The sequence below is a fragment of the Drosophila serrata genome, unplaced genomic scaffold (assembly GCF_035046125.1).
Source record: "Drosophila serrata isolate PLE 108 unplaced genomic scaffold, ASM3504612v1 contig_217, whole genome shotgun sequence".
Taxonomy (NCBI): Eukaryota; Metazoa; Arthropoda; class Insecta; order Diptera; family Drosophilidae; genus Drosophila; species Drosophila serrata.
In genome coordinates, this window is record NW_028257115.1 from 2,838,943 (window position 1) to 2,864,455 (window position 25,513).

The window sequence follows — 25,513 nt, forward strand, 5'->3', positions numbered from 1 at the left end:
TATGTTTCGATTAAGCTGTGTTGATGGGTACGCTAGTACGCTACCTTTGACCTGCAACAGGGCCGTATACTTGATCTCGGCGGCCGGATTCTTGGCCACGCACGTGTACTCGCCGGAATGCGTGGCGGATAGCGATGGTATGCTCAGCAGTGAGCTGTACTGGTCTAACATGGTGACATTGGCGCCCAGGAGGTCCGGCAGCGGGTCTCCGTCCTTCAGCCAGAGGAGCTTCAGCGGCGGATCGCCCCGGGAGACACCGCAGACGGTCCTCGTCCGCATGCCCTCGGCCAGGCCCTCCTGGAAGGCGAACGGTTCTATGCTCGGTGGCACTGCAAGAGGAAAGATCAGGCGAGATGGGTTAAGATTCGAACAGGAAGCGGAAGAGCGAAGCACCCTCGGCGGGGATTCCCACGATGACACAATGGTGAATGCTGCCGGATGGAATTTTTGTCAATTCTGTAAACCTTCGCAGATTTGTTAACACATTCGAATGAAAAACGCTACTTAATGTTGTACAAACATTCCGAAAGTGGAAACATCATTTACAAAGGATAGCAAGGATCGTATATGTATATATATATAATTATATATAAATATCGTATGTATATATGCAAGTGGTTCTGCTCTGGAGTGTGGAGATGGAGATTACAATGGTACGGGTACGAGTACATGAATCAAAGTGCATACGAAAGGAAACTCAACTACTTGCAACTAAACGGGATTACGGATTACTGCGAGGAAGGACTCGAATCGTCGATCTCTATGTGTTTACCATTGACCAAAAGGGCCTGCGAGTTCTCCACCTCGGCGGCGGAGTTACGGACCACACAGGAGTAGTTGCCGGTGTGATCGCTGCCCAGATTCTCGATCACCAGGATGCTGTTGTACTGGTCCACCAGCTTCACGGACATGTGCTGCGTCTGGTCGATGGGCCGGTTATCCTTCCGCCAGACGATGGTCAGCGGCTGGTCGCCCTTCACCACCGAGCAGGTGAGGGAGGCCCGATCCCCCATATTCAGCTGCAGGATGTTCGTTTGGAAGGGACTGAGCTTCGGCGGCACTGCAAGGATGATCAGCCAAGGATTGCGTGAGCGCAACAAGCAAATAAAAAGAGGAAGCACCAAAGAGGGAGCCATCAAAAGGTTGCGATTTATGAAAATTTAATCAGGACGGCGCTTCATTAGGGCGCGAATTCATTAACATTAACTCTAATGAAAAAAAAGGGTCTCGCGATGCTCCCCTTCGGCTTCCTTTTTTAATTTACCAACTTTTAAGCTTAGATTATTGCGCATATTTAATTACAGCTGAAGCAAAAAGTATACACACGCCCGGCTGAGGGCCAAAAAACAAAACAAAATTAAGCAGAAACAAAAACGTAACGAAAAAAGAAATGCAAAAAGGTTGCCAAAAGGTTGGAGCAAGCTGAAGCGCCATAGGAAACTACTTAGTTTGCTGTTAATAATTAAAATGCAATTTTCACTTCGTTTGGTTGCCGGCCGCCGCCTGATGTCATCGTTTTGGTGAGAGTCCTGTGAAAGAAACCAACCTCGACCTCCTCTTCTTCATCATCTATTTTTTTTTTTGTTTGTTTGTTTGCTTGTTTTTCCCAGGGTTTTCTTTTTCCCTGGGTTTTTCCTCTTTGTGGGTTTTGTTTTTCGGTTTTTTTTTTTTTGGGTCTTTTACAAGCACCGTTCCGGCCTCACATACTAACCTATGACCGTCACTTCGCCACTCCGGCGGGCGCTGTGACCCTGCTTGTTCCTCGCCCAGCACGTGTAAACGCCGGAATCGGAGGCCTTCTGCACCGGACTGATGGTCAGCGAGCCGTCCGGCTGAACCCGTTGCCGTATGTCATCCGGCAGCTCCCGTCCGCCTCGCTCCCAGTGGATCTCCTCGATGGGATAGCCGGCCACGGGGCACTTTAGATTCAGTTGCTCGCCGGAGACGGCGGTCACCTTTGGTATCAGTCGAATGTACGGAAGACCTGTGTCATGGAGAACGGAAATGGATGGAATAATAGAAACGGAGCCAGGTGGCAGTGATGAGTTGTAGCTGTGCAGATATTTCGAGGTTCGGAGGGGGAATGTAAATGCTTAACAGATTTCCGCGCACGTTGCTTTTTTAATAATGCAGTAAACAACTACAACTACAAGAGCAATATGAGTAGGGTGCAAAAAAACACTGGGCGAAAATGTTACCAATATTGAATGAGTACTGTCATTTGTTGGATGTTTTCTTCTTTAGTAGGAATTCAATAGAAAATTTAGAGAGAGAAACCTTTGAGATCTTTAAAAGTTAAGTTCATCTTAATGAAATCTTATCATTGACTTCTTGGACTTCAAATACCAAAACGAAACTTAATATACATGTATTCTATGGACATGAAATCTATATATTTGAAATCTTATTTTTTTTGTGTAAATCATAGTTTTACTAATATCATAACTATGCCAAAAATGCATTAATTTTAATGTGGAAAGCTGTTCAGTGTTAGTTTTTAAAAGCTTAATAAATCTGCATACTCAATTTAAAATGTTCAACAAATAAAAAAATTATAAATTTTTGACAATTCATCGTCAAGATGTAACCACTTATAAAATTTGAACAATTTGTATTATCTACCGAGTATAGCTAGTTTGATTTAGCTTTTAATGTTGATCAATAATAAGTAAGTTTTAAGCTTCTGACTAAAATCGGAATACCCTGCTTTTTCTTAAGATCCTGCTTATTTTTCTGGTATTTTTTTCTCTGTGCAGACAACAGGATGGGGAGCACAATGTAATATGCATATCCTTGTTGGTTTCGTCCTGTCGCGCCTTGCCTCACTCCGCCCGCGAAAACACTTTTCGGTGGAAAAGTGGAAGGAAATAATGCAGCAAATGTCGGTCCTGGCAGCTGAAGGAGCAAGAGGCAAGAGTTTTGCGGCTCGGCTCTTCTGGTTTGCCTTGTGGGCTGCTGTTTTTTATATATATGTATATTTTTTTTTTCCTGCAGAATATGCATAATTTTCGAGCATGTCATACGTGGTGCCCGTGCCCGTGTCCCTGTCGGTGTCCGCGTTCGTGTTTTCTGAGGGAAGTCGGTTGGATGGCGGGATTTTTGTAATCACCGCCATTACCAAGTCGCGCAATCAGCGACATCGCCGAGCTTTAAACTAAATGATGATGGTGGAAGTGGGATTCATTTCCTCCACCTTTTTTGAGCTCCAGCCGGCAAACATTGTTTGAAGGGTATGCGGAAACTGTCAAAGAGCTTCGAAAAGGTACGGGTATGGGTACGGTAAGGTCCTTTTGACACACTTTTTTGTTGATTTTTATTTGATTATCTTAGGAAATCACTTGGGTCTGCAGCTTTGGAAAGGAGAAAATTCCAGGGAATAGAAATCCCTAGTTTAAAAGCTCTGGAATATTTTACTTTGTATATTAAGAAAGACTTTTTTAAGATATTCTAGACAACATTTTATAAGTGTTGCATATTTATATTTTTAGTACAGGTGTTAAGCATTTTTTTCGAGTAGAGCATCCCCTATTCACCAAAGGGATTTTCACTGCATTTACTTGGCTTTATTTTTCAACTTTTTCACTGAAAAACTTTGTAAACATGGCGCAGTTTTTGCCGCTGCTGTCGTTTTGTGTTTGCACTCTTCGGCTCCTTCCTTTCGTCCTGGCAACGCCATTTTGTTTGCCTGGCGACACAAAAATATTTGATTTCTTGCAAAAACAAGGCAGATGGTGCTGCGCGTGCTGTTGGCAACTGGGAAGCTGGAAGCTGGGTGTCCTTTTTGCCAGGATTTTCGGGACGACGAAAAGGGGAAAAGCACTGCAGCCAGCCGAGAGCCATGTTCAACAGAAGTGTGCGCCTCGAACAACACTTCAGTGCTGCAAAGGCACAAAAGTAAACTTGCAGGGGGGCGTGGCAGTCGCAAGGATCTGTTCTAGGCAAGCGGAGAGGATATGGCGGACGTGTTGTAAAACAAAATCAGGCAAAAGTAGGCAAATGCCCAAAAAAAAGACGAAAGGAAGGACCTCGAGCCTCGAGAATGGCAGAGAACGTTTGAGTGCATATGTAAGTAGCTGCCCATATTTTTAGCTGCACAGAGAAAAGTGCAGAATCATTAATTCAAATTATATTAAAAAGTATGTTAAATTTATGTTTATATCATTAAAAATTAAATAAAAAATTTCTGCATTCTAAAATCAATCAAAATCATTTCTCAAAATGACAATGACGACAAAATAGTCTCGTTTTATATAATTAGTTCCCTAATTCTATTCCTAAATTAAAGTGGTAACAATATTTATAATTTATTAATATGTTCTATATTTTACCAAATTTTTTCCCAGTGTTTTACTATTTTTTAGAGTCTCTGCCAGAAGTGTGAATACAACATACCATAAATATTCAAGCGGGCCGCATGCTGCACTCGTCCTGCCCGATTTTCGGCGTTGCAGGCATACTCGCCGCCATCCTCGACCATGACGTGGCTTATGTTAACATGACTAATTACATCGCCATGCACTGTGATGTATTGTCCGATCATAAATCTGCAACGGCAAGAGGGGTTTGAGAGCATAAAGAACACATTAATATTGGCTTGGATGCAATTTTAGCGGGCGCACGCGGCGAATGCGCAATGCCTGCCTTGTTTTAGAGTTGTTATTTTGTTTCTTTTTTTTTGTGAGCAGCTTTTGCATATTTAAGGACACACACGCCCACTGCACCGGTACACTCATCAGCTAGGCACACTTCAAAAATGCAGCCTGACCCAAATCCCTTTTGGCTGTAGGCTTCATTTTGTATTTTTTGCCTTGGCATCTCTTATTTTGCCTGCGTGTTTTTCTATTTTTTTGTCGTTGCCACATTTAGTCGTAATGAAGGCTGTCAGTCGCGCTGTCGGGGCTTAGCATAGTTTCCATATTGCCGTCAATGTCATGTGCCACGCCCATGCCCACTTCCCCTAGTAGTTCCACTTCCACTTAATGCGGCCGTTACGCCTGAGCTCAAATAATGAGGAAAAAAGGATTTCAGGAGGCGCCCAAGTTGGCATTAAGTTCTGTGCCATTCGTTTCGTTTCGTTCGCTTCTCTGTTGGTGTTCTTTTGTTTGCAGTGCCTTCTTATTGGCACAGACATTAATTACAGGCAACATTGTTACGCATACGCCATGTGGCACTCACACAATCGGCTTTTGTGGCATCTTATATGGCCGGGATTGCGTTCTAAGCCGGCACACATACACACACCCGTTGGCTCATTAGTTTGTGGCCCCTGCTCGGTGGCAACTTTTCAATTGGCATTACAGCCGGAAGTCGGAGTTGGAGTTGGAGCCGTAACAATAATGGCGAAGGAGAAGTAATTACAATTTTAATTAACTTCTGCAGCGGCCGTATCGTGCGGAGCTTATGAATGCATAAGTCCCGGCCAGCTACTGCGCTGATTTCCCCAGAAAGAGTGGCCAAGTCAAGCCGAAAAATCTTTTATAGAGTGTGTGTGCCCAGGCTTGTAAAAACAGCAACTGTAGTTAAGTGAAAATGAAGCCGCTCGCCCTCTCCCCAGAGATGGGAGACACTTGGACTGCAACACTTGAGCGCATTGAAACAATGGCGAGGACAAAATTGCAACAAAGTTGCACACATCCTCATCCTCCACAGTCGTATCCACAGTCGTATCCACATCCACATCCGCACCATGCCGGCTTAAACGGCATTGCAGAAGTTTAAATGTGTGTGTGTGGAGCATAAAACGCTTTGGCTGCAACAATATAAACCTAATAGCTTGGCGCGGCTTTTGTGTGCTGTTTTAGCTGATTGCAGTTGCTGTGCTTCTGTGAGTGCCCTGCTCTGCGGGTGGCTTAATTCCAGAATCCTGCCAAAATGGAAACACAAGGATAAGAATTTCACTAGGTGCCACTTTTTAGAAGGGGGTTGTAGTGAAACTTTCGTGGCGAAAAGTTTTGCGAAAAATTATGAATTTCAATTTAGGCGAATTGAGTTTGCACTTGGATCCCAATCAGGTTAGTTTCCAGCACAGATTAGTGGTTATTATGTTAACCCAAGAATTGCAATTGAAATTTAAATCTGTATTTTAAAACTTTGGAAACTTGATTTAAATATTTTTATCTAAAGAAATACGAAGGACTTTGCATTATTGTAAATATTCCTTTCTTTTTATATGGCTTGAAAGTATGATTTCTTTTTAAAAAATTGTACAATCTTCTAATAATTTTATTAGTAATATGAACCTAATAATGTAGGAATATATATAGAAATAAGAAAGACTTTGCATTATTATATATATTCCTATCATTTTATATGGGTTTAAAGTAGAATTTCTTTTAAAAAAAAAAAACAATCTTCTAAATATTTCATTAGTAATATGAACCTAATAGTGAAGAGATATATCTGTGTAACTCATATGAGTGGTTCTTGCCTTAAGCGTTTTCTCATTTAGGCCAAAATTACATACATTTCCATAACGCCTGCAGTTGTAGACAAACGCAACACGCATACACGCCTCCAAAAGCCTCCATCTTCACAGACTTCCAGGCACAGGGCAGGCACAGGAAAAAACTGACGGCAGAGGAAAAGCTAAGGAAAACTGAAGGAAAACATCTCGCCTCCTCCGCCCAGCTTGGGCCTGCTGAGTTGGTGCCTCAGTTTCTGGCACCGCCGCAGACAAACTTTTGAAAATGGCGTAAAATGAGCGTTTGAGTGTTGCGTTACCTCGTGCGCGCAATCATTTAATTTCCGCCCCAAGGCGTCTGCCTTCCATCTTTCCGCCACCGCCGCCCCCCCTACATTTTCCTGCCACTTTCCCGCCCCATTGTGCCTGTTTGCCTGTCTGTCTGCCACTCTGCAGCGTGAATGTGTGTGTGTGTGTGTATTAAATAAATACACTTACCAAGTTGATATACCTTTAAACCGAATAATGTAAACCACTTAAAACTCGGCAATAACAACGCAACGGTAGACGGCAACCGGCAAGAGAATTTATTCAGCATTTCGAAGGATGTTTTGCCGGCTGGCAAATTAGGTTGCCAGCTATGCCGGGGCTAAGGATAATGCCTACGGGCATTATGTGTCAAAATTGTGTTGCTCAGATAACTTTTAAATTAAAGCCATCGGCATCGGGCATGTCCGCACAAGTTTCCCAAAAGCAAATTTTCACACCGACCACATAACACACAAATTTTTGTAATCAATTTTGCCTTGTGGTCAAGCCATCTTCCTTGGCCATCGAAGAAGTGGTATGGGAATGGGAATGGGTTGCCGCAGGTCCAAAGGACCCAAAGAAGGATGGCCACTTGGGTGAAGTGAATTCATGACGATGACTTAAGTTGCAGTCACAAGTGCATAAAAAGTGCTCATCTTTTTATGTGAACATTTAAAGGGTTAAAGTCCAATGATATATGAGCTTTAGATAAGAGGATGTCTTTTAAAATATTCTTCCCCTAAATACATATGACAGGATATTCTATCCATGACATCAATTTGCTTAAAAATATATTTAGTTTAAGAGGTATTTCATGGTCGTGTTTTGCTCAAAAACCCATCATGTTGATAGCTGCTCATCATCTGCCTTCGACATATTGCCCAAGTTTTAATTAGAATATAACACAGCTGGGCCAAGGCAGGACAACAATCAGGACACTGTTGCCTTAGTTTTGTTTTATTTTCCAGTATTTTTGTTCTTGTTTTTATTATTACGCTGCTGTGCATCAGCAAAGCAAAAAGCAAATGCAAATAAAAAACCTGATGCTGATTTTGATGGTAACTGCTGTTTGGTACTCGTAGTTTTTAATCAACAACAGAAGTCAACAGTGGCCGGGGTGAAAACTTTGACTTGCAAATGATTACAGACGTAACTCAAACAATTAGTGGCAGCTGGCAGCGAATCAGTCCCAGTAGATACACAGATACAAATTTTCACTGGTATTTCACAGATACAGATATATACAAAAAACAATCAAATAAAATGCCGCTGACAATGTCGCAGACTGAATTGGCAATCAATCGATTTGTCGCTGCATTTTATTTACTTACACTAAGCCAACAAACTATTTGAGGTCCCCGTATTCGATTCCGAGCCTCTTCGATTTTATTCGGCCAATGCAAATGTCAATGTCATTAAAGGACCTGACTGACTGGTGGGGCTGTCATTTAATTTAGTTGGCATCCAGCCAGCTAAAAATGCAATTAAATGCGTAAGGATGTAAGGATTGGGCGACCAACCAACCGACCGACCGACCGACCGACCGACCAGGCTTAATTAACAAATAGAAAGGCAAAGTCGGAACCTTGGGCCAGACGCAGACACAGATACAGATACGGATGTGGCTGCGAATCCGAATGCGAATACGGATACGGATACGGCTACAGTCGCAGTGGCAGTTGCAGGAGTGAATGAACGCTGGAGCAGACGACGATGACGACGACGATGAGGTGGTGGCCACCACCCACCTTTGTAGGCGCGGCAGTCGGCAGCCACTTTTCTATATATGTAATGGTAAATGTGTATATGTTTTTCTATATATTCGTGCGGCAATGTTTTTGAAAGGAAAATGTTGAAAAAAAAAGAAACGTTGGCACTGAGGGGAAAAAAGGCACAAACACACACAACGAGTGCAATAAATGCAACCGCAGCCACAGTCGGGAGCCGCAGTTGAGATAAATTTTTACAGAACGCCCGTAGCGCCGACAAAACAGTGGAAAATTTAGGGAAAATTAAGGATAAATAATAATGTATTATAACTATTAATATAAACACTCAAAAGAGGATACTTTAAGACAAAATCGAACCCTCAAAATTAGAGTTTTCATCCTAATCAATATATATTTGAGCTTTAAGCGGTATTATTTTTGATTACTAATTTTTAATTACAGTTTAAATAATAAATATTTAGACTCTTAAATTCCAATGGTCATCTATATATATTCCTGAACTGCATTCTATATAGCACCCACTGTGCAACGTAGCCGTTTTCCGTTTTCCGTTTCCCATTGCCAAGCCCATCTGGAGGCACCACCCCCCGTTCCAGTTACAATTTCCCACCCGGACTCCCACTTTCACAGCCCCTTTTCAACAAGTTCAATTACCTTCCGTTTGATGGCAGCGGAAATCCGTCCAGTGTCCATGAAATTTGCGGCGTAGGATTGCCGGCAGCGGAGCACTTGAGGCTCACAGCTGGGCCCGGCTGCAGGGTCTGCTCGATGAAGCTGTACAGCAAAGCTGGCGGGGCATCTGCAGGATAAAGCCATGGTTACAAAGGATGCAAAGAGAGAGAGAGAGAGAGAGAGAGAGAGAGTGGGTGTGAAAGAGGTCACATTAATATTTTAAGCTACAACAGCCAACCAGTGGCATTCTCACACAGGGGAAAAATAGGTTCTAGCATAAAATCAAGAATATCTAAACAGTGAAGCAAAACGTTTTATGAGACAATGGGGAAGGGAAAGGCCTTGGAAAACCTACGAAGGAAATTTTTAAATCAATAAAAAAAGAAGAAGTTAAGGAAAAATAACTATATAAATCTAAAATAATTAAATTTATAAATTAAGTTAGAGTTTTGTAATGACTCACCTCCCAATTGCAACTCCGCGGTGGCCTGGAATGTGTCACCCTCCGGCCTTCGTACCACGCACTGATACATGCCGCGGTTTTCGCGACCCACACGTGGCACCACCAGAGTATCCTCCACTCGGCCCGAGGAGGGCAGCTGTCGTCCATCCTTGTACCACAGAATATTCTGCATGCCCACCGGACTGCCATTGCTGGTCACCACGCAGCGGAACTCCGCTGTGCCACCCATATGAACGCTGAGCACATTGGGTGAGATCTCCACCTGGATGGGTGTGGCCACCGTAAGACGTAGCTCGGCACTGGCCTCACCGCCCACATTGCCAGCGGTGCACTTGTAAACGCCAGAGTCCTCACCGGTCACAGCCTCAATGGCCAGGATGGGGCCCAGGAGTCGCACACGAGGTCCACTCAGCACGGGCAAGGGACCAGCTCCATTGTGGGTGTACCAGCTGTGGTTAGCAGGGGGGTGAAATTGGAAATTTATGTGGATCAGACATTTATAAATCGACTCAATTAAGCGCGATTTTCAATTTGAAAATAATAAAAAAGGGGACCAGAATAGAAGTTGTGGTTATGGGAATATATTTCGCTATTTTATTACTCTATATAGAATACACTTTGACAAAAAAATAAAAATGTACAGTTTCATAATGTATAATTTTGGATTAAAAATGAAAATAAACAATTTCTTAAGGTCTATGTAAAAAATCTCTTAAAGGAGAGTAAGATAAAATCTTAAGAGATTTTGGAACGAAGTGCTAGAAAATATAGATTTAATAATAATATCTAAATAAATATAACAAAATTATCAATCTTTGTCAATTTTATGGCCTCAGGAAATCCTGAAATATTGCATTTTTCAATCGATATTTATTGGTATTATATGCATATTTTTGGGACAAATGAAAGTTTAAAAAGCCATAACTAAGACAAAAAACCTCTAATTTAAATTCGGCAAGCTGTGCTAGTTTTGGTCAGGATAACAAATCTGCGAACTCCATTTAACAATTTAAAATATTGAGTCTTGTCAAATTTTAAACATTTTAACCCCTTATAAAATTTTGCAATTTTCGGAAAAATTTCTGAAAATTTATTTTTCAATATGTTTATGTTAATAAATCAAGCTTTTAATTATGAATCGGAACATACATGCCTCAAGAAATCGGAATATTTTTTGCTTTTAGTTTAAACCCCAAAAAATGTACACATTTTTTCATCAAACATTTAATTAATTTTTTTATAATTAAAATCCTACTGAACTGACAAAGGACCCTATTCCTTGACTTGTGTACATTTATAATTGAAATCTTCGCTTTGTAATTCCAACACAGCACATTTCTCTGGACTGACTTAAATTAATGGAGTTCAGCTTTCGGGTGATTCTAGCTCATTTATCATGGACCATCTGGTTTTCGCAGGAGCAATTCCTAGTCTCGGATGGCAGATGAAGTATTTATTTTTTTGTGCAGGAAATTGAAAGGGTATTTTAATTTCAACTAGCAGCCAGCGAAGCGAAGTTCAAGGCCTGATGGACTACCTTTGGCGTGCCTTATCCCCTATCGTCGCCCATACCCGCCTGTCTGTTGGTGGTGCCTTTGTTTAATGTTGCATTAATCCTTTGCCTCGCTCATTATCCCTCTTCTGGCACAGGACTCCCTGAATCCCCCTTCTTGGTGTATTAATTATGAAATGGCAAGTTTCTCCTGTTTTCCTCTTTTTTTTTATATCGTGGCACAGCAATCTATCTATATGTGCAGGCAACCGACCCGCCTGCTTATAGATTCTTTTGTTTCCCGTCAGCAGCCTGACATTGTCTGTATTTTTTGTATGCATTACTTGTCTGCTTATCAAAGCGTAATTACAGGCACATCACATATGGATACATACATTCTATCCTGGCTATATACACATCATTACGTGGGTTATTGTTCCCGAAGCGGGCGTACGTATACGTAATGCTGCATCACTCATACGACCCGTCGGCCCGTCGAGAAAGTTAACTAACGCTTTTAGCTCACATTTCAATTATGGCTACACGTTTGCCAACTCTTTAGACACATTTTATAAAATAATGTACACGTCAGCTCAGAGTTCTCCTCCCGCTCGCCGTCGCCATCTGACCCCCTGGGTTGTTTATTTATTTGGTTGGCAAACTAAATGCCCTGGCCGCACATATTATAGATGTATGCGTTCCAATTAACTCATACCACTGCCAGTGCCAGTGCACAAGGAAGAAACTGTTTATAATTAGCAAATTTTGAGAAGAACACACGGTTCTTGGGGAATATTTTTATATAGATTTGAATTCATACAAGTCCTTGCAGCTTAGAAATAACTCTCCTTTCTATGATACAAAACCTATGTGTCCTTTCAGAGCTTACTTTTTTATCAAGTCCTAATAATTAGTATATTATTTTCATACGATTTTGAAGTTTAATTTTGGTTGATTTTAATTACGGATAAATAAATAAAATAAATAAATAAATTTAATATTTTAAAATATATCTGTAATAAACATGAAAAAACTACCAAGAATCACTGTATGTCAGAGAGACTGCACTTATTTCTTATCTATTTTTATAAGAAAAGTGTTCTCATTTATGCTACTTTTCTTCAAGTGAACTAATAACTAATAGCGTGTTAGTTTGTGTATGTGAGGCCAGTGCCTGTCAACGTCAAAAGTTTCGCCCCAGAAATGTGTGCTAAAGCTCTCAGCGAGCATGGGATTGAGCATGGGGGACTCTTCAAAAAAGGAGTGGGAGTGGGTAGGCCATCGATTTGCGGCACCTATATAACCATACCTGTATATCCCCCCAACCTATTCCCTACCCATACCCATACACACCTGTATTCGGGCGAAGGACAGCCCTGGGCGACGCACAGCAGCACTGCGCCCTCGTCCTGTGACACCTGCACATGAGCCGTGTGTTCCACCACGCTCGGCGAAATGATGCCGCGATGCGCTGCGGCGAGAGATGATGGAAGCGATGGATGTATATATTTGTTTGTATGTATGTATATATGGGAGTGACATTGGCTTGGGGTAACGTTCGGGTTATGGGTTCTTGGTTCGCTCTGGAGTCCCTGGATCTGGGTCTGGGTATACTCACAATTAATACGCAGCCGGGTGGGTGAGCTGACGACCACCTGGCGGGTGAGACGATGCATACTGCGGCAGCGGAAGGACTGCGACTCATCGCTCTCCTGCAGATTGTGGATGAGCAGTTCGCCGGTGGGCAGCAAATGGAATTTGCCATCTGGGGGATAGAGCAGCAGAGAGAAGAGATGAGTCCATTACTGTCCTGCACTGAGGTAGTGGAGCCAACGACCTAAGCCAAGGACCAAAAAACTAGCTCATGACAAAAAAATTCGACACAGAAAGCACTGGAAACAAAAAGTGAACATAAATCTTTCACAAAATAGTAAAAACCAGTCGAAAATTTTAAGTAAAACCTTATATTACTTTCACATAAAAGTACCTTAAAGAAATTGCCTCAAAGTATATGCAACATGAACTTTTATCCTTTGGCAAAATTTAGATTTAAATCTTCCGCCAGACACTCTTGACCTTTTCAAATAGATTATTCCTGACACAAGCGGACAGTAAAACGAATTTCCCAAGGTACAGAGAAAATCTTCTTTGTAATATAGACAGCTAGGACTAGCAGCTCGTCTCAAATTGCTAAAGGACAATGTTAATTATGCGCCAAAGGACAGAGCAGAGTGGTCTGGTGAAGGTGCAGTTAAGCAGGCAAACATGCGAGGCAAATGCTGCAAACAAACAATGCACTTTGTTGGCTTGGCAGGCCGCTGGCACAGGACAAGGATGCCAGGATTCAGAAGCCGGCTCGAAAGGACTCGCTTCGCTTCGTTACGTTACGTTTCGTTTCGTTTCGTGCTGTGTCCTTTCTGGCAGCAGCAGACAGACAGACTTTCCCCCGATTACTTACCGCCTTGCAGCGAGGGATAGATGTAGATAGCGGGTTCATGAACCCAGGAGACCACTCGTACCAATTCCTTGACGAACGTGGGCACCACGCAGCGCAGGATGGCGGTGCAGCCGCGCGACGCCGATAGCACCTCCACATCCACTTTGTAGGCCTGCGCCACGACTGCCGGAGTGTAGAGACCAGAATTTTAATATGCAAAAAATGAGTAATCCCTGGCAGAGCCACGCATCTCTTACTCACCAGCACGGACTTGCACGTCCCGTGAGACGATGCGACCCACCGAATTGCTGGCAATGCATCGGTATATGGTATTGTGCACCTCCTGGTGATAGGCCGCTGCCGCAAATGGCATCAGGACGAGTGTACCGTTTCGCAGGACTCTCCGCACTCCATGTATCTCCGTCACCGCCGTGCCGTCCGCGTGCACCCAATCGATCGTCGGCTGTGGACTCCCGGAGGCGGAGCAATCCAGCCATCCACCTGAAGAGTTGGAGAACTCCACGCGCCCCGGTGGCTCCATCACGAAGCCGGGACCGCGTAGGTGCGCCTCGAACGGTTCACTGCAGGTGGTATCTGTGATTAAAAAAAGGGAGAGATTAGGTAAAGTTTGAAATAAATTGACAAATTAAAAAATTGCATATTTCCTAGCTACATAACAAACATTATTTAAATGGGTTTTCAATACAATTATTCAGTATCTTTCTTCTATACAAAATCTTTACCCTTTTTCAATATTTAAAGTCTTCATAACCCCTTTTAAAAACCAGAATATTTTAATGTTTATCAAAAAAGCAAGAGAGCAATTTCAAGATATGAATTTATGATTATAATATATATACATATTCTGCGGGCCATACATTATTTATCCAACGCGTAAAAGCGTTGTAAAATATTCAACAATCAAATATTAAGAGCTCAAGATGCCATAAACAAAAGCAATAATCCCGGAGAGATATCAAAAATTCATAAAAAGGCCGATGGCCTGCTTTGGGTGCGCAAATCCTCAAGGACCTTTTTGCACTTTAATAAGCATTTACATTTTTTTATAATACCCAACCATTGTGTCGCATTTGAAACCCGTTTTCGTTTCATCAGATCCCCGGATCCTCGCGTGCAAACAGATTTAGCCTTATCCTAAATTAGAATAACAATTTCATCCTTAGCTCAGCAGCTTCTGGGTTTTCGGTCCCTGTGGCCCTCAAACCCAGATACATATAGGTATATGACGACTCCTCTATATATATATATATATATCTGCTGCATATATATGTATATATATTTCTCCAAATTGACATTTCGCTTCATATTCCACATGAATGCGCCTCGGCTGTCTGCCATGCCACCGAACCGGGCATCTTTCCCTGCGGCGCTGTGCAAATCCTTGCAACTCGTTCAATCTCCAACAGTCAGTCGTCCTGGCCAGGATCTGCTCTTCTCCTCCCAGTTCCCGCCCCCTACAAGTCATTGTGTCTGCAATTAGAGTTGTTTTTTGTTGGTTTTCTTTTTTTGCTTTCTCCCTCCATTTTTTTTTTTTTTTTGTTTTGCCTTTCTGTGTTTTGTTCTTTTTGTACGTTTTTTTTCTTCTTTTTTTGCTGTTGTGCCTGGCCAGGAGCTTTTTGTTTTATGCTCGACAGCATGGATTTTTATGTAACTGCTTTCTGGTTTCGTCTCCGTCTGTCTCATCGCCTCGTCCTCCGAGATGGTTTCTTTCCGTTTTCCCCGTTGATTTCATGGCTCTCTCTCATCAAAACTCCTCACACGGCAAAAAACTAGCACAGTAATTAATCAATAAATGTGATTTTAAAAGTATAAATTAATTATAATCATTATTTTTTATAATTCACACAAGATTTATGAAGCCTAAAATGGGCAGATTTTAAAATTAGGATTATTTAACGAGAAAGCTGTACACCCTAAGATTTGCTAAGGTATCCTTACTATTTTAGCATTAATATAAACAACACGTACTTGATATATAACTAGAGTACGGCATCGATTGAGAGGTCATTGAATCATTATTTTTCCCCGTGTATCCTTCGTAGCCCCTGGTACAGGATACGGATAAAGACTGAGGCCTCTGCCAGGCCATAAAATTATTGCAAGTATGTCTTGAGTATGCTTGCCACTCGTTTCTCATTTTGTGTTTTTTTTTTTGGTAGAAAGGGTATGTTTTACGAGCCTGTGTGCCTTGGAGCAAGATCCCACATGAGAGTGTGTGGTGTGGTTGTGTACATGTGGGTGTGTGGGTCGGTGAGTACATCCACTTGTAGGGGTTTTATTCTTTCCTCCGAAAACAAAAGTCCACCCTATGCGTATGTGTACTTCCTGAAAGTCCTGCCTATACGTATGTGTGAGTGTGCTTTATACCGATTCTGACGTCTCTTTTTTTTGGTGCTGCATGCTCGACTTTCTTTTTGGCCTATTCCAATGGGCCCAATGACGAATTCAAAAATCATGGAAATTCTTGAGGAAATTTGGGACATTGTTCTAAGGTAGGCTGTTCAAATTTTCAAGGTCCTTTAAATAATTAAAAGTATTTATAATTTAATCTCGAGTAAAAAACACCCAAACACCTCTATTTGAATCACAATGTATTTAAAATCCTTAAAAGATTCCCAATATAAAATTACAATGCATTTACCTAAATATGCATTACCACAGTATTTGAAACACCTTTACCCCGATACAATTGAGTGTTTCCCAATCAATTCTGACAACATTCTTTGGCCAAATGCAAAAGCGCATTTGAACTGTCTCCATTTGCCGCAAATTTCTTTTCCAAATTGTTTTCCCAGCTCCGGTTTTGCTGCATTACCTGCAGCACAGCGTCCCTCTGTGGATGTGCAACTGCAACAGCCGCAGGACCTTCCCATCCAAGGACCCTGCCATGTTCCTGCATCCCCTCTCTACTTTGGCTGGCATTTCTGCTCGTTTTGTGTCGTACATTTCACTTCTTTCACTCCGAATGTGTTTCCCATCCACTTGTGCGAGTCTTGAGGGGTTACTTTGCCAGGCTCCTCAGACATTATTTTCTGTGTGTGTGTTCTTTATTTCTACCCGTTTTATATTTTTTTACTCCTTTTTGCATTTTTTTTCTCCAGCTTGGATTATGCCCTTTTGGCACTTTTCGAAATTATTTCGTAGCCACCCCACATGGTAAAAAAAAAAATATAGAACAAAAAGGGTTTAAACTGCATTACAGTTTGAAATTTAAACTTTGATCCAAGAAAAATGTTAGCAAATGATCAATTTAACTTCAAAAAATTTAAACATAAATCCAAGAAAAATTATTTGGCTCTATATATTACCATAAAAATGTATCCTTGAAAAAGTTCCATGGATACTCCACTTTTCTGGCAAAGTACAGAATTTTCTCCCAGTGCATTTGGGCCATGGTGATGCATGTTGTGTGGCTGCAGTGTCTCTAAATTCAGCTAGCAATGCAGTGGTAATATTTCTAATGGCCCACGATCCAAGACCCAGCCAAAACTCAACCATTAAAGTCAGTTCAGCTGCAAAAAAAGGGACTTTAAAACTGTAGAAGGTCCTGCCAAGGATGCTTCGCCATCGACCGGAAATGGTGGGCCGAATCTTGTAAGCAATCAGCTCGAAAAATACAGGAAATTCAATTTTTATGCGCAAAAACCAGCGGCAGGAAGGCGTGACCCAAAACACCCATAGATATCGACTCAATATTGCTTGGCCACCAACAGCAACAACAGCAAAAAAAATAACAAAAAATAAAAAGAAAAACTTGAAAGAAGTTAAAACGTTTACAGACCAACGCGCAGCAACAACCACGAAAGGAATAATAATTGTAAATAACTTGATTTTGTTGCTGCCTTCGCCGGATTCCCGTTCGATCTCAGTGAGATGTGCTCCAGTTGGCCCAAAGTGCACACAGCACTTGGGTGGAATGGGGTCTAAAGAAGGTCCAATAAGACGTTCAAAATCTTTTGTTGGGCGAAATTGTTTTGCCAAAATAAGGCAAAAAGGAATGAAAAAGGAGTACATAGTAAAAGTAGCAAGAGAATTTTTGCGAAATCCAAACAAATCCAAGACGAAATTTAACAAAGTCTATAGATGAAAGTATTTTTAGATTTTAATATTGCCAGAGTTGTTTTTTATGAACACTATAAGCGGAATCTCTTAGAGTTTAAATTAAATATTTAAAGGATATTGTTAGGAATTTTATCACTTATCTATGTAGAAATTTGTTAAACAGTTAATGCTTTGTCTGAAAGAACAGTTCTAAGGTAATAGTACCTCAAGCTTTTCCTTGAAACCTTCTAAATTTAATTTTTAATTACAAAATTGCCTTCAAAGCATTGAACTATAAACAAAAACTTCATTTATCGTTTGAGAACAATTTCAAGAAACTTTTACTATGCTAGGTTAAGTCATTAATAATATTTCTCTACCAGAATTACAGAAAATAAGGTTCCTTCGTGAAGTTTGCTTCAACATCTGGTGAGCATTTAATTTAAACTTTATCCCTTGCACTTCATTAATCCTACAACAAATTAAAGCGTTTGTCATAAACGGTTTAAAACCTAATCAATCATAGTGCGCTGCAAACTTTGCCGTTGGCCATAATTTTTCATAATTTTCCCATCAGAATTTTCCAGGACCCTTTTTCTTTCCACCCAGCTCCACAATCTAATCGGATTTCCCTTCGTAGCTGTTGTTGTTGTCGGTGCTGATTTTATATAACGTATTATATTTTATGTTTATCTGCTTGGAAATGGAATAACAACACCGAAAAATATGAGCCATCTCTCACAGCCCAGAGCCACAGAGCAAAAAGTGTGTGTGCGCTTTAGACATTGAGCAACAATTTCATTTGCATATTTTTCATTTGCTCCGAGTCTCGGAGCCTCGGTGCGAGGGTGCGAAAACATATATATGTATGCTCCTTGTGGTGTGGCAATCATGAAATATCTGTGTGGCATTTTGATAATATTTTTTCATATTTTCCATTTTTTTTTTTTTTGGGTGGCGAATAGACATGTAAGCCAGTCAGTCTCCCATCGAATGCCAGAGCCGGGCAATGAAAATTGGAAAATATCAAATTTCGAAAAAAGGTTCTCTCTCCGGCACAACCCAGGCTCCGCAAATATGAAGAGGTCGGTGAGGTCGATCGAGTGTTAGAGCGAGGGCGAGGGCCAGGACTCTGCTCCTGACACATTTCATTAGGCTGTCCCGCACACACATACAATCAATTCCACTGAGAGAAAATGGAAATCTACCAGAACGTCTCTGAATGAAAATTTTTTAGGAAAATCAAAATTTAAAAATAACTCATAACTCAGCCAAAATAGCACTAATTTTAATTCGGAAAGCTTTCCCGTGTTAGTTTTTATTAGGTTAATAAATCTGCATACTGTATTTAGATATTTAAAAAAACTAAATTTTTATCAATTTTCCAAAGTTGTAATAATGTAATATTAACCCTTGAAAAATTATGAAAAAATGTTACAAATTTTTTTCGGTCAGAGATGGCTTAAAAGATTCACCTGGTGATACTGATCAAGAATATATAGACTTTATAGGGTCGGAAATGACTCCTTCACTACGTTTTAAGCTTCTGAGTGAAACTTATTACCAAGCAAGCAGTATAAAAGTAGGCAAAAGTAGTTAAACGAAAATTAGTTTAAACACAACAACAATAAATTTATTAGGCTCCTAATATTATTTTCAGTATAAAATAATCAAGTACATTATTTTGTATTAACTATTTCCAATAGTTAAAGAATATTTTCAGCGAAGTATACATAATCCTTAGACCCACAACTTCTTGAATATTATTTTTATTTTACAAACAAATTCTTCTTTTCCCTTAGTGCACACATATTTATAGACGAACTGGGGGATAGTCGTTTCTTGTGGCATAAATTGACGCCTGGTTTTTATCATAAGGCAATTTCATATTATGAAGGGGCATTTCGGCTTTAGTTTTGCCGGCAGTTTTATGGTCTCCGGTCTTAGCTTTGGTCTCCGCAAAGCGACCAAGTCATTTGCACTTAGTTCTCGTATATCATAAATTATGCCACCTCCTCGTATGAATCGCCATGAGCTGCGCCAGTCTGGAATATCGCTTTGAATGATAATAAAGTGAGTAATTGCCCTGCCTGACGATAATTCCTGGGAGCGTCAGGATGGCATGGAGAAGAGGAAGCCCCCTTAAGCCGGCTGGGATGTGCCGCAAAATCCCAAAATCCTTTTGTTTTACTCCGCAAGACTTAATAATAAGTTCCGTTTCGGAGGCGTAAGCCGGATCCGAAAGCGAACAAGAAAGTAAGGAAGAACAACATGCCGACAGCTGTTGGGACTTAGGGTGCAAGGACCCACACGCACAGCCGGTGTGCGAAAACAAAAGCATACTTTGCAGCGCGTGCCAAGCGACTTAGGAAAACCCGAGAAAAGGCGCCCCCGAAAATGCCGGCAGGCCGGCTTAAGAGTTTTCCCGGCGAACTGTGGAGCACCTACCGATATGAAGGAGCAGGAAAATCACGAAAAAGCGGCTACTAATCCACATGTTTTCCGGCTTCTGTTTTGATTCCGATTTTGATTTGAATTTGGTCGTGGTTTTACTTATGCGCTTTTATTTATCTATTTTTTCTTCTCTCGCTGTGAGCTTTTTCAGGAATCTCCGTGTAGGGGCAGTGACTTGTACAAAAATTTTGATTTGATTTGGCTTTCACTCTTGAGCGGTTTTACATTTCAGACACTTGATATTTCTCTCTTTTAATTTGAATATACTTTTCTTTTTTGGCACATTCGAATCTTTCTCTATTTATTTTGATATTTTCACTCTGGTGATTGGATGATTTTCGCTGATGATTTGATGGTGTTTTGTTATGTTTTGTGGGACTGCATGGCCGGCGCACTATGCCATACGTTCGATATATGAAATCACTCCCGCCAGGACAACCGACTGCCAGCAAGGACTCGACTTGACTGCGTCTCGCACCGAACTGTGTTTGGAGGAGCTCTTCTAGGGACGCCGTCGGACCCTTGTCGGCTCTCTTCCGGACTCTCTTCACCGCCGGAAATTCACCACACGCGCGCGCTCACTCAAACTCAGTCGCGATACATTTTCAGTCCAATTTCCGTCGTCCGCCAGAGCCGTGCGTATCCTTCGAGCCTCGAACAGCAACTGCCGGACCCGGTTGGGAGCGAATGCCACCAAAGTCATGGTTTTTCAGCAGTGCAGTTGGCAGCCCCGTCCATGATGGGATGCGGTACTCTCTGCGCCTGCGCCGCACGGCTGCGTTTGTTGTCTGTGGTTAGGCACGAGGCCTGCGAACACGAGTCCCTCGAACAGCTGTGTTTACACTGGACCGGGCCAGTTGGGCGGTTGGCCATAAAACTGGGTGCCACTGGGGCCTGGGTGGTGGCTTAGCCACATGCGTGAGTGCCTGGCTCAATGTTTCAATTATTTCGACCAGCTACATCTTCGTTGGCATAGATTAGGCATCATGAACTCTCTGCCTTGTTGTTGTCTCCCTCATCGTGCCCGGAGTGAGTAAACAAATCTCATTTACTTTCAATTAATCAAGCATCCTATATAGATTTTGGCTCTTGAAAATAACTCATTAACTTTGCCGGCATTCGGCAGCATTCGGTTTCTGGCAACCCAGTTAATGGACTCAATATTTGCCCCCATAATTTACTTGGCATTATGCAAAGCAATTTCACACTTAAGTCCCTTCCTGTCGTCGCATAAATGTTGTCTACTTTTATTTTTATTTTATTTTACTTTTTTTTTGGCCATCCCTGCTAATGAGCATCAGGGGAAATTATGGCCAACAAGGCGGGGCAAATACTCGTTTCCAGGGAGAAAAAAGAACAGCCACAAACACCAGGGCAGTGTGAAAGCTGCCAAGATTCATAATATTTAGCCTAATAATGCGCAATTCCAAATTGGAGGCACTAATAAAAAATATTTCTAGTGATTGTTGTGAAAGATTATATAACAAAATATGGTTCTTGTTGCTTAAGGATAACATAAAAATAGTTTATCATTTTAGTTCAATGTTTCTGGAACTTTCCTGAGCATATTTCTCTTGAAATTAATATCATTACTTTATTTAGTTGTAAAAAGTTATATATTCATACTATATTGCTATAATTTACAGTTTGTTTCAGTCGAAAAAATATTATTTAAAAATCACATTTTCCTCGCAGTGCATTCATTCTTTTTTGGGGACATTTGTCGTTGGCCAATTTCTTGTTTTTAGGACGCGTGAATGCGTAAAAAGCGACGATGGTGGTTGGGGCCTGGCTGCTACTGCCTGGTGATGATGGTGTTGGCACACATTAGGCAACAGCGCCAAGGACAGCGGCCGCAACAACGGCATCAAAAGCCGCAGTAGCAGCCGCAGCCGCAACAAAGGCAACAACAATAAAACATAAGCCAAAAACGTGTTTGTTTGGCTGCCAAAAATGTACATATTTTGGACCCGCTCGCATTTCCCACAGCAACACCGACAACGAATCAGCCCAAAACACCAAATACAGGCAACACACAAAAAAAAAAATAAAAACATGGCAACAGTAACCATATTCATGAGTGCCTCGCACTGTGAGTGTGTGAGTGATTGTGACTTGCATTTGTGAGCGTGACGGTGTCCTTGTCGTCCTTGTTGGCAGTGGTTGTGGCATCAGCAGCAGTGGCAGAGGCGGTGCCGGTCCGGGTGTCGCTGCTAATGACAACGGGACCGCGTTGCGCATCAACGAGCGACACCAAAAAGTCATTGACTCATTGAGTTTTGTCCTGGTATGCGTTTTGTGTATCTGTGTTTGTTAACAAACCTGGTTTTTACCCTTTCAAAATATAGAGTCCTTGTGATTTCAATGCTAACAGTTAGTCTTCTATATACTCTCACTCTTCTGTAAGTCGGAACGGGCCAGATCGGACGACTATATCATATAGGTGCCATAGGACAAAAAAATCATATGCACAGTGGGCGAGATTTGTTTTGGGACAAATTTAAGAGCAAGGTATTTGAATCTGATCAGTAATTAACTATAAGCAGTAGGTAACTCTGTACAGTAAGTAACTCAGAACAGTAATTAATTATGGGCAGTAAGTAACTATGATCAGCAAGTATCAATGAACACTAAGTCAATAATTAACTGTGAGCAGTAATTAAGTATGAGCAGTAAGTAACTCTGAGCAGTAAGTATCTATGATCAGCAAGTAACTGTGATCAGTAAGTATCAATGAACTTTAAATAACTCTGAACAGTAAGTATCTATGACCACTAAGTATGTAAAGGGGACCATGGCAATAAGCAAATTAATTGGAATATAATATTATAATATAATAATACACAAGTCATGGCTAAGACTTACCGCAGTAGAGGACACGTGGCTCTTTCGTCATTGCTTATTTCCTTCCAGTGTTGTGTCCAAGATTGGGTGACTTCATCCAATTGAGCTTCTTGCTGGTCATCCAGATCCATTGCATTGGCCACGTCATATTTTTGGTCTCGAAGGGTGATCACTTGCACTATCACTATCGATGTTAACACTAGGTACCCCTAGGACAGACTGAGGCGCGCGCGACCTCAGCGCCTCTATTTATAGTCCCCGAGGAGAAAGTGGAGCAGAGAAAGTGAGTGTGAGTGGGCGGGAGAATAGAGTTGTCTCTAGAGATTAACATAGAGCGATATGCATACAGAGAGAGGGGGAGAGTCGGAGATAAACAGCGAGCTATTTAATTAAGTAGCTATGATCAGTAAGTAACTCTGATCGGTAAGTATCTATGACCAGTAAGTATGTACGATCAGTTACTAACTTTAAACACTAATAAACAATGACTTGCAACTTTTGTAACAACACATTTCTGAGACTTGGCCGGCAGCAGTCACTTCGTTCCGGGGATGTTTGAACCAGTCCGGGATTCATATACACAGTGTGCGAGATTTGTTTTTGGGACAAATTTAAAAGCAAGGTATTTGAAGGAAACTATAGAGTTAATCTTTTATATAATTTTACTAGTACATACTAGTAAAAGCATGGCGAATCGGTGGACTATATATATACGTATATATAGCTGACATAGGAACGATAGGAAAATTTTAAGAAAAAAATTAGAACACATGAAGTTCTATTTATAACCAATATATTTAAGTCAAGAATTCTGTGTACAATTTTATGAAAATCGGGCACTATATCATATAGCTGCTATATTAACGATCGTTCAAAATAGAGGGAAAGGCATGGCGGTAAATGTAAAATTGTAAATATTAAACTTTTTCGTGCCTAAGTTAGCTTCCTATTTTGTTAATGTTTCATTATTTAACGATAGAGTATTTAAAGCTTTGATCCTTTCGAAAGCCTGCTCTGCCCCAACATCGGCTACACTCTTTGGCTCAAGCAGCGAGAGCATGTTTGTTTGTTGGTTGCCTGGAATGACAAACTGACTAACTGATAAACTGACTAACTGCCAATGCGTATCTACACACGGAGGGAGGAGCGTTAACAGGAGCCAAAGCAGGAGCAGGAGCAGTTACAGGGAGCAAAAACAACACTGGTTGGCCAGGGAAGCGTCAACCGTTATGGCCACTGTTCAGAGACCACTCGCCCCACTCCGTCATCATTAGACCTGGCCATGGTGGAGTAGTCGCTGGCCAGGTGGAGCCTGGTAGGCACACCAGCTGCCTTGGCCACTCTCTCTGTATGGTTACATGCATCGTGCCAAAAAGCGGAAACTCCCCGGCGGGGCTGTAAATTTCGAAAAAGGGAGACACTTCTTCCGAGTCTCATCCCATAAAATTCTAGTCTATTCAGTTCAGTTGGTCATTCGTTTCTTGGCTCACAATGGAGGGGTAGAGAGGCATTGTTTGGATGCATTCAAATGGGGCTGGTTCATATCCGATGCTAGGGACCGGTCACCGTTGGCCAGTCAACCCAATTCTATAAATCTACATAACAATTATGATGCTGGTAAGTATTAAAAACAATAACAAAGGCAACAGTTCACGGAAAACAAATTAGAGAAAGTTTCTAGATAGTTTTAGAAAATGTAATTTTATATAATTGAGAAGTATGGCAGGAAAATTAAATGTTACCACCAGAAATAACACAAAATTTCTAGAAAAATAAATGCTATATAACCTCTTAGCTCGAAGATAGTTACATTTATAAATAAAATATTTAATTATTCAATATTTATGATTTTGCTTAAAGTGGCAATTGCAACACTTAACTACAACAGATAGTTTTTTAAATATTTTTAGTTCTGGCCATAAAATTCCTGAAATTTTTTGCCCCCTTGGAATGTTCTCGATTTTGCCAGTGCATATATGCAAAACTATAGCTTTGGCTATGGCCATGTCGGTGACTATGTCTATGGGCTATTAACTATGCCGGCTGGCCATGTCCTCCGACAATTTCTAACAATGCGTTGGCAGCTGGGCAAAAAGGCGGACTTATCTGCACTGCGCGACGTTGCTGCTGATGTTCCTGCTGCTGTTGTTTAACGTGGCATTTATGCGCCTGTTTGCTCAACGTTTTGTATGTAGGTCAACATTTGCACGCTCTATGACTGACGTCAACAAGGACCGGGAATGGCCGACGCCCCACACCTCGTAAACCCCACCATTATCCCATATCCCCATCCCCTCCTGCAGCCGCCTTCTCTTGTCCGTTTCCGTTTCCCGTGTTTATGTTGTTGCTACACCTACAATGTCGTTCTGATTATTGTTGTTGCTATGACAAACGCCCAAGCCTATGTAAAACAGGGCAGAAGCAGCAGCTGACCAAGTCCCGAACCAACTGCATTGCTGCACAGTGTAAATGGGCCGAAAAATCGGGAATTTCTGGAATTTCAGAGAGCCATGGGTATAGTATATTAAGGGATCTAAGGATTCAAGAAAATGAATAAAGGATATAAAATATTTAGAGGAATTTTTAAACAAATAGTTAAAGGTTTGCTAGACCCTATTTTAAAGTTCGTTGCAAATCTTACCTATGATTT

General features: G+C 41.4%; 1 protein-coding gene across 5 annotated transcripts in view; it reads right to left on the reverse strand.

The window, feature by feature from the left end:
• The window catches only part of Dscam2 (Down syndrome cell adhesion molecule 2), a 35,467-nt gene extending 14,603 nt beyond the window's left edge, over positions 1–20,864 (reverse strand). For 3 of the 5 annotated variants that reach the window (XM_086829743.1, XM_086829741.1, XM_086829746.1), the window contains exons 1-10: positions 20,014–20,864; positions 13,765–14,097; positions 13,525–13,686; positions 12,685–12,831; positions 12,420–12,537; positions 9,575–10,023; positions 9,094–9,238; positions 4,393–4,544; positions 1,712–1,984; positions 45–329 (exon numbers count right to left, since the gene is read on the reverse strand). In XM_086829743.1, coding sequence (XP_086685869.1) covers positions 45–329; positions 1,712–1,984; positions 4,393–4,544; positions 9,094–9,238; positions 9,575–10,023; positions 12,420–12,537; positions 12,685–12,831; positions 13,525–13,686; positions 13,765–14,097; positions 20,014–20,062 — 2,113 coding nt within the window. In that variant the 5' untranslated portion in view covers positions 20,063–20,864. Of the gene's footprint in view, positions 1–44; positions 330–772; positions 1,061–1,711; positions 1,985–4,392; positions 4,545–9,093; positions 9,239–9,574; positions 10,024–12,419; positions 12,538–12,684; positions 12,832–13,524; positions 13,687–13,764; positions 14,098–20,013 lie in introns of all 5 variants that reach the window. The other 2 variants (XM_086829742.1, XM_086829744.1) reach the window with 1 other exon arrangement.
• Between the last annotated feature and the right edge of the window lie 4,649 nt (positions 20,865–25,513).